The 13713-nt window shown below is 47.9% G+C and overlaps 1 protein-coding gene across 11 annotated transcripts in view; it reads left to right on the forward strand.

Moving 5' to 3' along the window:
* Positions 1-13713, forward strand: part of LOC101838805 (myomegalin) — a 188589-nt gene that overhangs the window by 162369 nt on the left and 12507 nt on the right. For 9 of the 11 annotated variants that reach the window (XR_001197344.3, XM_021235421.2, XM_021235422.2 and 6 more), the window contains 9 exons: positions 1359-1594; positions 2886-2937; positions 3920-4143; positions 4730-4882; positions 6923-7108; positions 9677-9928; positions 10860-10991; positions 11562-11681; positions 13594-13713. The exon at positions 13594-13713 is cut by the window's right edge and continues 70 nt beyond it. Coding sequence is in view for 10 of the 11 variants with exons in the window: in XM_021235421.2 (XP_021091080.2) it covers positions 1359-1594; positions 2886-2937; positions 3920-4143; positions 4730-4882; positions 6923-7108; positions 9677-9928; positions 10860-10991; positions 11562-11681; positions 13594-13713 (1475 nt within the window). In the remaining variant the exon portion in view is untranslated. The remainder of the gene's footprint in view (positions 1-1358; positions 1595-2885; positions 2938-3919; positions 4144-4729; positions 4883-6922; positions 7109-9676; positions 9929-10859; positions 10992-11561; positions 11682-13593) is intronic. The other 2 variants (XM_013123790.3, XM_040752165.1) reach the window with 1 other exon arrangement.

A 13713-nucleotide genomic window follows, 5' to 3' on the forward strand; every position in this document is an offset into this window, starting at 1 on the left:
AGTCTGTGCTTGGAACAGCAGCTCTGGCAGTTGTAAGGGAGAATGTATCCAGGTAATCAGAAGGGCACTGCTTAAATAGTGGCTGAGCTGAGGGGAGACACAGGGCCAGCAGTGCCACATCGAATGGTGGCAGCAGATCTCTGGGATGTCCTGTTACAGATGTTAAAAACATGACAGTTTAAGTGGTACCGGGCAGCAGTGAAACTCATCTCGGATGCCTTACTGGAAACCCCAGCTCTGCAACTTATGAACTGTGCAAACTATTTAACCTTCCCCCATGTATTTACTTATCTATGAAGTGAAGATAAGAGAGAACCCAGCTCAAGGACAGTTACTGGGCTTAACTGAACTATTTATTACATGTGCATCTAATATCTGGCACATATTAAGCTCTCAATGTTATTTTCAGTTATCAGGGTTACTAATACTTTATGCTGAAAACCATTGAGTAAACACCCAACTCAGCCTCTGTCCTGATTCTACTGCTAATAATAAATCACTCTAAAGCATGATGACTTTACCACCTCTAGTGGCTCTCTGGGCTGACTGGATCTCCTATGCGGCCACTGTCTGGTCGAAGCTGTGGCCAGAGTAACCTGAAAGGCCCTTTTGAGGTGGGCATGGATTCTTTATCCATGCCTAGGCACCTTCTTCTCCTTTCTCCATGTGGCTTTATTGTCAAGAATGTCTCCTCTGACTTTGGTTTCTCATGGTGTGATAGTCTCACAGTGTTGCTTCTATGTGAAAGCTAGTATCTAGGACAGGAAGTACATCTCACCAGGCAGCTGAAAAACAGTGATGCCCCCAGGTTATCCAGGTTAAAATGGTCACAGAGTCTTCCAGACACAACTATGCAGAGAATAAACCTTTCTCGCCAATGGAGGCCGGGCAAAGCCATGTTGCAGGAGAGCATATAACATGGGAGACTGTAATTACTATGCTTGCAAAATGCCATCTGCCACAGAATCAGAGCATAGAAGAAATTCATGCATCCTATGGCATTTGAAATAGAAGATAGAGAAATTTCTAGATAGGCTTAGGATTAAAAACTTATAAATATTTATAGGGTATCTACTGGGTGTCCACAATATATGGAGCCGTATGAAATGTAAAATGTGGGGTTTTCTTTACTCTCATAGAACTTATGGGTTAGTTTTGAATAGAAGAGCTAAGAACAATGTCTTTCTAAATGTTTTGGTGCCATAGAATTTTAGTGTGGAATTTGCTTTTAAACACCTTCCATGAATAATGTAATTCCTAAGTCAGGGGGTCCCTTAGGTATGGTCTCACTGAGGAAGCCACCATAACTTACAATTCACTCTTTTTCCATTCTTCCTTTCCCCTCTTTCCTGCATTAGAAAATATGATTCTTTGATTCAGGATCAGGCCAGAGAACTATCATATCTGCGTCAAAAAATACGAGAAGGGAGAGGCATTTGTTATCTTCTCACACAACATGCGAAAGACACAATAAAGTCTTTTGAGGACCTCCTGAGGAGCAATGACATTGACTACTACCTGGGCCAGAGCTTCCGGGAGCAACTGGCCCAAGGGGGTCAGCTGATGGAGAGACTCACCTGCAAACTCAGCACTAGTAAGTTGATTACTGGCACAGTCCTAGGCTCAGGTGGCTACCATTTCTTCACAACAGTATTTTATCCCACAGTTCAGGTTCCCTTCATGTCTTGAGGGTCATTTCTGAGTCAGGATTTCCAAGAGCAGCACCAAGCATGGTTGTTACAGCTGTAGAGCTAGGCATAGTGGCGCACTCCTATAATCCCAGAACCCAAGAGGTCCAGTTGTAAAATTATGAATTTGGGTCAACATACAGGAAAAGGGACTTGTCATCTCAGATACAAAAGAAGGCTGGTGTGAAAGAGTTGGTGGTCTCATGTTGCAGAGAATAGCTGGGGAAGGGTCTTGTGATCAGTGAGATTAAATGTATTTCAGTTTTTAGCCCCAGTTTGGACATTTGAAGTCATGGTTGTGAGCATCAGGTCAGGGGTGATTTCACTGGTGAGCTTCAGTGAGCTGCCTGCTCACCTCCCTTAAGAAGGGTTTTCATAGGCCTTCTCTCACAAATGGAATCAGGAGTCAAGCTGCCAGATATAACAATGAGCATGGAAGCAGGAGGCTAGTTACTAGGGAACAGAAGAGGGCCCAGCAGGAGCGGTGAGGACAAGTGGGAGCCACAGAGGAGTTTATGATCCAAGTATCTTATGTACATCTGTGGAAGTCTCATCATGAAAGTCATCATTCTGTTTAGTTAATTTATGCTGGTTGAAAAAAAAATGACATAGCCTATGGCTGGGGAAGCAGCAGCTCAGTCAGTAAGCAAGAAGACCTGAGTTCAATCTCCAGAGTCTACATAAGAATACCTGTATATGGTAACACACACTTGTAATCACAGCCCCAGAGAATCCAGAGACACATGGGTCTCCTGGGCTTGCTGGCCAGACAGCCTGGCTTAGTTGATGAGTTCAATTTTAATGAGAGACTGTCTCAAAAAAGAAGGAAGAAAACGATGGGTGGGTAGACGCACACACACACACCACACACACACACACACACACACACCACAGAGACACACAGATACAAAGGCATACATACATGCACACACACAGAGGCATACACACACAGAGAGACACAAATACAAAGACATACATACATGCACACACACACAGAGACACACACATATAAAGAGGCACACACATAGAGACACACACGCACACGCGCACACACACACACTCCTTGAGCAATCAAAACAATTTTCCTGAACCTATGTGTGGCATAATCACAGTTCTGTGTTCTAGTGGGACCCATGCTTTCTAATATGTGACATGGGACCTGTTTAACTTCTGTTTCTTTCTGAATTTGATTTTCAGAGGATCATAAAAGTGAGAAAGAAGAAGCTGGGCTTGAGCCGCTGGCCCTCAGGTAATTCAGAAGACAGTTTGGTAAGGGGACACAGACAGGGTAACCCCGAGTTCACAGGCCAGGAGGGAAGACGGAATGAGATTAATTCATTTGTTTGTTGAACACTTACTGTTTTATCCAAATTCTTCCTTTTCTTTTGATATGAGTCATTGCCACAGTAGTGCTTCGGGGATGGTAAGCTAGAGGCAGTCCTGACTCACGAATGAACCACGTGTGTCTCAAGAGTCTCCTCCCCTTCTCTGCACCTCCCACACCATGAGCTTCCTGCAAGGTTGGCCTGCCCTAGACTTTATTGACAGCTAGCTCAGCAGTCACTTAATGTCCCTGGAGAAAAAAAGAATCCTTTGACTATATGTAGAGAAAGGGGTAGAGATGGTGGGGGTCCCTGGAAGGCAACAACTTAGGGGGAATATTCAGTCTGTAGTGCTCATGAAGACACTGCCTCAGGGTCATTTATGGCCACTGGCTTGAGCTCTTTTTGTCATGTTTGTGCCTCAAATCATGTAAGTGCCCCTCAGATTATTTGTGGTGAAGGACACGGTGTTCGTGGTTCTTTTTGGTTTTGTTGGTCATCTATCATACACACATAAAGGGCCTACACTTACGTCAGCTGGATAACTCCACTTACCGTAGTTTCGGATGTTGGGACGTTTGTTCCACATTTTTCAAGGCTTCCTTTTCATGTTTATATCTGTTGGAGATGCTAATAGTCCTCAGACGGCTGCTGTTTTGGGGGCCACCCATTAAGTAGCCATGCCTTAAAGGACAGGCTGTGCCTCTGCTGTTGTCAGCATGTGGCCTGTGCACTGAGTGGCCACTGTTGTCTATCTGTTTACGCCACACGTACCTAGAGATGTGTCCTTCTTACATTTATACGGAATGGTGCCCTTTGCTTACGTGGGTTTCCCTGTGGGCTTTAGTGAGGACAAGTGAGGTCTGGGTGACCTTGGCTTCACCTGTGGTCTGCTCTGCTCCCCACCAGGCTCAGCAGGGAGCTACAGGAGAAGGAGAAAGTGATTGAAGTCCTGCAGGCCAAGCTGGACACCCGGTCTCTCTCGCCCCCCAGCAGCCACGCCTTGTCAGATTCCCACCGCTCTGCCAGCAGTACGTCCTTACTGTCTGACGAGATTGAGGCCTGCTCTGACATGGACGTAGCCAGCGAGTACACACTCTATGAAGAGAAGAAGCCTTCACCCGGTCACTCAGGTAGCCTCTGCCGTCAGAGTGGCACCTCCTCTGTCTAGACTGAGAGGAGACCTTGGGATCCAGGCCTTATAGTCCACTTGGGTGTGTCATACTGAACAGAACACGGCTCTGGGACCAAGTCCCAAGCCCAGGCTCCCATTGGTTAGCTCCTTGCTCTATTGCTGACTTTATAAGTAATTGTGTCACTCCGAGTTCTGCCATCATGCACATGGTGACCTGTCATCCCGGGTGAGAGGATGGTGACCAAACTTTACTGCTCACTGAATCTGTCCGATAGACCTCCTTCCTTGAGGTAGAATGCCTCGTGTCCTCACAGTTTCTGCACAGTGGCCCCTGAGTATCTGTGGTCATCCACGTGTTCTCCTTCAGGATTTCCAGGTTCTCCACTCCTTCTGTCACCCAAAGGGTGGTTCCCTTACTGAAGGAGCTATCTAAAAGTAAGAAAATGAATGCTGCAAATGGTCCTTGTCCTTAGGGCAATTTATGACAGCCAGCCTCTGGCCCTGGTACTCCTGGATAATGTAAGGCCTGGGTTCCAGCTCTCCATAGAACATCATGCATTCTCTTTCATTCATGGGTTTTGTAGAGTCCATCCATCATTTGAGTCGTTCTGCTGTGTTGTCTTCTAAACCATCAGCAACCAGTGCGTCTCAGGGGCTTCAGGTCGAGTCCAGCAACAGCCCCATCATCTTGCCAACTCCCCAGAGCATCCCCAAGGAGGCCCGCCAGGCCCACTCAGGTATGCAACAGCCAGTGGGGCAGGAGCTTCTTCTCTCTCTCAGATGCCTGCTTGGCTTTCCTTCAGGGATAAGGGTGGAAACTGTTAGAAGCCTAAGTCCATTACATCCCAGACACATCAGGAGGCCATTCTCATTCACCATCTCTGTCTGATTTCTAACAAGCAATCTGCAGCACGCTTTGATCTATGAACCAGTTTGGATCAACAGTTGATTAATCCCTTTTAATAAGCATCTTCATTTCTTTCTCTAACTCACGCTGGGGGGCAGGAGCAAACATTTTTATAGGATTACAATAGCCAAAGAACAGAAAGAAACTCACATTTATTAACCCCACTCGTGCCACCACCTCTTTCCGTAGGTGATGCAGCTAACATCATAGCTAAGTGCCGCTTCTTTTATATTACCATCAGTGGATTTGTGAATGGCTTGGTAGTCCATGATATGTACACGGTGCAGATCCCGGAGACAATGAGAGGGGAGCATTCACTTTCATGTCTCAGCATAGCTGTCAGTGGTTTCATTGATCACTTCAGAGATGGCAGAGAAAAGCCAGTCCCACCTCCTGCCTTCCTCTATGGCTGGCTACCTTCATGTAGTGTGTCATGAGGTCTGATTCCTCAAAATCGCAGTCCTAGTTTCTGCCACCTTCACTCATCCCAAGGGCAGTTCAACCCCAGTCTTAAGGAAGAGGGGCTATGTACCCTTTCTTTCTCTATCTGAGCCTGGACTCAGTGGTTCTGGGTCTGGGCGGGCAGCAGCTGGAATAAGAGCTCATAAAGGATGGTCTACTCACCCAGAGCACAGATAACCTGCCTAAATGCTTTCAGCTCAAACAGAGCCTGAGGTCAGGGGTTTTAACATCACAGTGCCTTCCTAAAAGATGCCTGGGCTATGTCTCTAGGCAGTGTGGGTGTCTGCAGTATCACTCTGATGCAGTATCAGCACCATGGGACCAATGATGTATTGTAGACGTAGTCACGTCTTCTACGTAAGACCTCCTACAGGATGGCATTGATTTCTGCTCTGCTCCCCACTGGAAAAAAGCAACAGGTGTTTCTAAAGGTTTGGCTGAACATGGGCTTCATGGATCACTGCGGGGAAAGACTTTTAAATTAAGCTTCCATGTCCTACTCAAAGAGTTTATCATTCTACTCCTATGCACTAAGGCAGTGTGTGTATACTGAGTTGGTGGTACACACCTTTAACCCAGCACCTGAGGCTAGTCAGTGCTGCGTAGCGAGATCCTGTCAAGGGACAGGGAAGAAAGAAAAGGAGAAAAAAGAGGGGTAGGGCCTTAAAAGAAGAAGGGTTTGGAAAATGGAAGGAAGACAAACAAGACTGTAGCCCCCTGGGAAAATACTATCAAAGTACATCATATATATATATATATACATATATATACATATATATATATATCAATGAAGCCCATTCTTCTATACAGTAATATTAGCTAATAAAAATATGAAATAGTTTTCTCAGAGGTTTGCAAGCCACTATCTCAGCCACACTACCATGGCTGTTTCTCATCATGTGAATGAATACATTGCTTTGGATTTCTGAAGTTTGCTCCCACCAGAGTCCCACATTGTACCTACTAGTAATACCTGGTCTAGCCTGCCCTCCTCAGGGTGATCCTAACACAGCCACAAAGGGAGTTGTGGATGAGTAGACAGTCTTCTCAGAGAGAAGGGCTGGTGCATGCTAGGACCAGCATCCTTGGGCCTTTGAGGAAGTAAGCATAGCCATCCTGGTGGAGTAGGGCTGTCATGATGCCATCTTGCCTCTGTAGCCAATTGCCTGCATGCTGAGCAGAGGATATATATGCAGGCAAGCCTGGCAAATGGATAAGGAGGAGAGACCTGCAGGACTGCAGGTCATTCTCAGGAGTAGCATTCAGCCTTGTTGACTTAGCCTGTACCACGTTAGGTGCTGGCCACTTGACAGGCCCACATCTGATCAGGGAATGATCTACCTCCTCTGTTTTTTCTCCTGCTTTCACTCTAATGATGTCTCCTTTCTCCCTAACTCTTCATTTCTAGGCTTTCATTTTCACTCCATACCCAAGCCAGCTAGCCTTTTCCAGGCACCAAAGCACTCAACTCCACCCAGCTTCCTGCCTTTCAGGCCCTCTGACCCGCCCCCTCTTGGTTGCTGTGAGACACCGGTGGTGTCCTTGGCTGAGGCTCAACAGGAGCTGCAGATGCTGCAGAAGCAGCTGGGAGAAAGTGAGCTCTGCTGCCTTGGTGTGCTTACACGTGGCGGGCTGACACGCTGCTGCTCTGCATGGCTCTGGCTTGATGGGGGTGACGGGAAAGCTAGGCACGTGTCACATGTGGCAGATGGAGGGAAGGCTCGCTTGCTCCTTGTCTGAAACACGTCTGCTGCTGTCTCTGGGCTGTGCCCCATCGGCCACAGGAGGGATTCAGAGACTTAGAGCCTGGTGGTCACAGACTGCCAACAGAGTTAGGCTTAGTGTGCATCCCTGGCAATCTGGCAAATGCTTTATGGCAGGCAGGATAAAGAAGGTGTGCTTTGCCCTCGAAGGGTGACATAACTGTTAAAAGCATGGCCACACGCATGGACTGCTCTGTGGGGTTGCTCTGTCTCTTACTGCAGACTGCACGGAGTGAAGCCGAGTACCTGACATCTTCAGCTTAGGATGTAAAGGTTGATGTCAACATTCAGAAGCAGAGCAGGCTAGAGCCCCCCTTTCTTATTGTTCAAGGTTCATTCTGCCCCCAGACAGGGAACAGAACATGTAGATGGATAGAGCTATAACCACAGGCCGTGACAAACAACTGTTGTGAATTCTGTCCCCTGGTCCCATAGAAAAGGATCCGCTGTGTGCCTCATTGGAAGGTTTTATGCATGTAATCACTTTAGGTGTAGAAAAAAAAAAAGCACTACTTTGTAGTAATGATTTTTAAAGACAACTAGAAAGGGTTTGAGAATTACACTGGAGTCACATTCTATGCCTGTAACAGAGCTTGAGTGAACCAGAGATTAACAGCAAGATTCTCCACACCTAGAGTATTTACTGACCACAGATCATAGCCAAGCGTCTCTATCTGCAAAGGCCCTGAGGGCATTTGAATCAGCCTTTTGGGGAGGGGATCAATCCCAAAAATGGATAGTTTGTCTCGTGTGCACCCAGCTTGATTTACAGAATCCACTGGACCATGACTTCAGGAGTTTGCTGACTCTGTAGGCTATGAAATCTAGGGGAATACATGTTCTACTATTAGCTTTCTCCAGAACATCATCAGTGTAGGGCTTACCCAACATGCCCATGGCCTTGTCAGAGCCTCCCAAGAGTCCTCTATAGTTGATGAGGTTAGAGCAGGCAGCAAAGACTCAAGGCAACTTCCCAGTGGAAGAGGTGGGCTGGGAACCTGTCTTCTGCCTCTGGTGTGTGGTCCTCCCATACCTTTGTACTAGCATACAGATGCCCTGCTCCTTGAGCTTTGAGTTGAACCTAGTGGCAACACTCTGATGATTTTTTACAGCTACTCTCTTTAGAGACCAGCAGATAGGCTAGTACCTAAAACTGTTCCACCAGCAGTTCTGACGCAAAAAATATGCCCCATGTCAAAATGGTGTGACGTTTTATGGCTTCCATTCCCTTCCCTCCATCCTTTTCCTTTATCTTTTCATGGTTATCAACAGATCATATGAAAGGAAAGAATAGAAGGAGAACCCTGTGCACAAAATGGGTTTGTCTTAGCCTATCTGTGCCTATTAAGGCAAAAATCTATGGTATCCCAGGGGTGTGTGTGTGTGTGTGTGTGTGTGTGTGTACATTTCCTCAGGTGATTTTAGCATGTAGCCCAATTTGTGAACTAGGTATGTCTGAGGATAAAAATTGGTCAGTGGCCATTGTACTAGTTCTTGCCCAGAGTCTGAATGGATTGGAGGAATGATGGACTAATTCCTGTTTGCTGAGAGGGAGCTGCCTGTCTGTTTTGCCCACATTAATAATCATTGGAAGAAACCAACCTTCCACGTGGTCTCAGCTGCGGCTCTGTGTTTCTCTTTGCACCCCCTTCCTACTCTGGGCTTTAACAGACAGAAGCAGAAGTCTCAACTCTTTCAGACACTGCCTAGATAGGCCAGAAACAGCCTACGCAGAGCGTCACTTGCCTCTGATTAAGGGGCTCAAGGAGAGGCCTGTGGCTTTACAGGGTCTCTAAAAGCATCATCCTAGGAGACAAGAGGTCCCTCCACCCTCCTTGTAACATGTTTGATGGATCTTTAAATTTGTCAAATCTTGTGTGTGGGGAGTCCAGATCACAACTTTCCTTACGGGGTTAGTTTTTCAATCTGAGAACACCTAACTGAATTTTATACCCCATCTCCCCGAAGGAGGCATGGAAAGATTGTAATGGTTAGCTTGGGGGGATGGCAAATCCAGGCAAACAGATACTCCCAATTGTGGGTGTGGCCATCGCATTCTTTACCCCTCACTTTGGGATGACTCCTATTTCTAGAACTTTCCTGGGTTCTATCATGAGGGATAACAGTAGAACCTAGAGGTGGAGCCCCTGGGTTTCCTCTATGTACCTGGGCATCTTTCAGAGCCTTCATTAGTCTTCACCTCCCGGTGTCTCATGCTAGGGAATGCAGAGGGTGAAAGTCGGCCTTGAGGTTTTGAGTCTTCATCTAACTCATAGCCTGCGATGAACTGGGGTACTGACATTCCCCCGTGTCCACCACTAGTCTCCCCTCTCAGTGACCTCTTTGTCCTTGCTGCTTCTGATACTGTTTGTTTCTCACTTGTGTTTCTTTCTGTCTAGGTGTTAGCATGGCTCCTCCTGCCTCCACAGCGACACTGCTGAGCAGCCATGCAGAAGCTAGCTCTCCCCGCTACCTCAACCCCACTCGGCCCCACTCTCCTACAAGGGGCATCATAGAGCTGGGCAGGATCCCCGAGCCTGGATACCTGGGTAGCAGTGGCCAGTGGGACATGATGAGGCCTCAGAAAGGGAGCATCTCTGGGGACCTGTCCTCAGGTTCCTCGCTGTACCAGCTTAACTCCAGACCCACAGGTGATGCACAGAACGGGCACTTTCTTCAGTTGGGAAATGTGTAGATGGGATACAACTTCTGCACGCCTCAAATATGCCCTGAGTACAAAACTCCGTCAGCCAAAGTGGAGGTGTATAAGGAGGCAAATAGCATGATGTAGCTTCGTTCCAACAGTAAGAAACTGAATTTCTTACCTGAAGTGAAAGGGTCCACTTGTAACCTGAGGTACTTCTTCTGGGACCTGCTGGGTCCTAGATTCATAGGGGACTCCTTATTCCTGACCTACTAAGAGGAATATAGGGAAACATCAAGCATCAGCCCCCAGCTACAGTGGGTAGACATGCGGTTTTTACCTTAGGCCTTCTCTTTAGGTAGGAAAGGATGGATTTTGCTAAAAAAAAAAAAACTATCGAGTCATATATCAGTAAGAATAAAGGGACTGGCTGGACGTTGGTGGCACACGCCTTTAATCCCAGCACTTGGGAGGCAGAGGCAGGTGGATCTCTGTGAGTTCGAGGCCAGCCTGGTCTATAAGAGCTAGTTCCAGGACAGCCTCCAAAGCCACAGAGAAACCCTGTCTCGAAAAACCAAAAAAAAAAAAAAAAAAAAAAGAATAAAGGGACTGGACAAAAGGCAGTAAAGTCTTCTCTGTCACTCCCCACAACCACACCCAAGATGTGGACATGCCTGCCAGGTGGCAGTTGGGCTCCAGAGCTGTCATTTATTTCTAAGTGACACGTAGCTCCCTTTGTCTGTAGATGGAGGCCCGTGTAGCAAGGGCCTGCCCTATGCTCGCAGACCTCCCTTCTCCTTAAGTGCAGTTGCCCGTGTGAAAGGACACAGAGAGCAGAAGGAAGGTGGCATTAGGGTCAGGCTGTGTGTGCACCAGCAGGGCCCACCCACCCTAGCAACCAGCCTTCTAGCTTCTGCCATGTCTTGGGATGACTGCAGGGGCCGACCTGTTGGAAGAGCATCTCAGTGAGATCCGGAGCCTGCGCCAGCGCCTGGAGGAGTCCATCTGTGTCAACGACCGGCTTCGGGAGCAGCTGCAGCACAGGCTCAGCTCCACTGCCCGGGAAAGTGGTAGGCAAGGCCCAGCCTGTGTCTTGACTGAAGAATAGTCCCTAGGCAGAGGCTCACAGTTCCCAAAGCCCTCTGAGACTCTTTACTTCACTTGATTGTCACTGTATGTAGGATGCATCTGAGCTTAGAGACCAACTTTCCTCAGGCCAAGACCTGGCCTCTTGTCCTTAATCTTACATGTAGCTGGCTGGTTCTCTGTGTCCTTGTGGTTGGTAAGCACTAGAACCAGGTTGTTGAAGACCCACCCCACCCACTTTGCTTAGGAGGCCATGAGTCCCCACCTCTGCCCCGCCCTCATGTTGTCATTTGAAGGTCACCCTTCATGCATGCAATCAGCCCTTCCACACAGCAGCCACAGCTGGATACAGAGAAGTGGCCTCCTGCACAAGCACCGTGCCTGCATGTGCTAGGTACACACAAAAATTGCAAGCTCTGAGAAGGACACACAGCACCCAGCACCAGCAGTGTGCAGAGCCTCGGGGCAGAGATCTCTGCTGGGCCAGGACGGCAGATCTTTGAGGGAATGGGAAGCATCTGTTACATGGGACTTACGTGTGTTTTCTGGGACAGGCTCCACCTCCCACTTCTACAGTCAGGGCCTGGAGTCTGTGCCTCAGCTCTACAATGAGAACAGAGCCCTAAGGGAAGAAAACCAAAGCCTGCAGGCTCAGCTCAGTCAGGCTTCCAGAGGTAGGTTGTGCAAAATCACAAACTACAGTTCCTCCTAGTCTGTTTCTACCGTGGCCATGACAGTCGCCAGCCAATTGGAAAAGCAAAATGAAGGCTGATGTAACAGCTACCCAGATTTACCAGTCCAAGATTTACATTGTTAATCAGTCTACAAAGGGCTATTCCCTAGAACAGGGGTTCTCAACCTGTGGGTCTGTCATTCTTTTGCAGGTGGAACTGCCCTTTCACAGGGGTCACCTAAGACCATCAGAAAACAGACATTTCATTGTGACTCATAACAGTAGCTAACAGTAGCAAAATTACACTTATGAAGTAACAACAAAAATCATTCTATGGTTGGAGGGTCACCACAACATGAGGAACTGTATTACAGGGTCAGAGCATTAGGAAGGATGAGAACCACTGCTCTCAGTAATCCCAACCCTGGCCTTCAGGCTGCCAGGTTCCAGAACTGAATGGCTCTAGGAAGCCCATCCCTTCTGAAATCCCACCCACTTCCATCCAACTGGCTACCTATCTAGCTGTCACGTCAGTTTGGAATCTGCCCACTTCTGCCTGCTCACAGCAATTGGGATCCAGGACAGCAGGAAACATTCGAGTCTGTATTTTCCCATGCACCTCCAGACAAGAGCAGCTGTGGGCAGCTGTCTGTGTCCTGTGGTGCCGTTCCTCTGCCATCCCCCTGCACCCATCACTCAGGCTGCTCTCTGGCAGTCCTCCTATGGTGCCATGTCCTCTAGAACTGTCCCAACCCTACTTAAGGGTCTTCTATAAGTGGGCATCATCTCCCATGTGGCCTGGGAGGCAAATTACTTTAGTATTAATTGACTTGATTAAATCCATGTATGACTAGTAGTAACACATTATTTTTATTTACAAATATCTATTGAACAGCCATTAAAAGGCTAAGAGCAATATATGAAAGGATGAAGGAATCCTTGTAGAAGCAAAGGCAAGAAGAGATGTTTCTAAGGTAGTTACTCCAGAACGAGAAGACCTGAGATGCGAGGCCCCTGCTGGGGAAGATCGTTAAGGCTGATGGATGAGGGGGAGGCCAGAGGTTAACTTACCAGTACATTCTGGGAGGGAGAACAGCCTCACTGGTGAGAAATAGTAAGACACTCGAATGCGTACACTTATACCCAAGCACTAGTCTCATACGGAGAGTCCCCATAGATAGTCTTCAAGGAGTTTTGATCGGAGAGATGTCACATGGTCAGAAAGCACCAAATGTTCCAATTTTCAAATTGATGACAAGAATATATTCTAAAAGCCATAAAAAAGAAATCAGTGCTGGGGAGCTCTTGGACCCCAGATTGACGGCTGTGTAGAAAGCATGGGACTGACCCAGACTCTCTGAATGTGGTTGTCAGTTAGGAGGCCTAGGTAATCTATGGAGCCTTGGGTAGTATTTATCCCTGGCGTACAAATAGACTTTGAGTGCCCATCCCACATTGTGGGATGCGCTCTCAGCCTGGACTCTTGTGGGAGGGCCTAGGCCCTGCCCTGGATGAAATGACAGACTCTGGAGATCCACCGTGGAGGGGCTCACCCTCCCTGGGGATCAGAGTGGAGATTGAGTGGGGGACTGGGGGCCTGGTGGGGAGGGCGAGGGAGGAGGGGAGGAAGAGGAAGCTGGGATTGACATGTGAAGCAAGCTTGTTTCTAATTTAAATTAAAAAAAAATAAAAAAAGAGAAATCAGTGCTGGTCTTTGATAAGACTGCGGGTGGACAGTTGAGCGAGCAAGAGCAGGGATGCTTAAACAGAGGGTCAGACACCTGTGGGGTCCCCTAAGCCAGACTGCACACCCACACATGGCCCTCCTTCCCCTGGCCTCACGTGTGTTTGGGTTTTGACTTTCTACTGAGCTTTAGGCCGTGATGTAAATACCCATTTGTCCTGCTCATCAGGACACTCCCAGGAAATGGACCGCCTGCAGGAGGCGCTGCACTCCTCTCGATCCCAGCTTCAAGAGCTGGAGAAGGAGCTGGAGCGGCAGAAGGCTGAGCGGCAGCAGCTGCTGGAAGACT

This window comes from Mesocricetus auratus, unplaced genomic scaffold (assembly GCF_017639785.1).
Source record: "Mesocricetus auratus isolate SY011 unplaced genomic scaffold, BCM_Maur_2.0 Super-Scaffold_100009, whole genome shotgun sequence".
Taxonomy (NCBI): domain Eukaryota; kingdom Metazoa; phylum Chordata; class Mammalia; order Rodentia; family Cricetidae; genus Mesocricetus; species Mesocricetus auratus.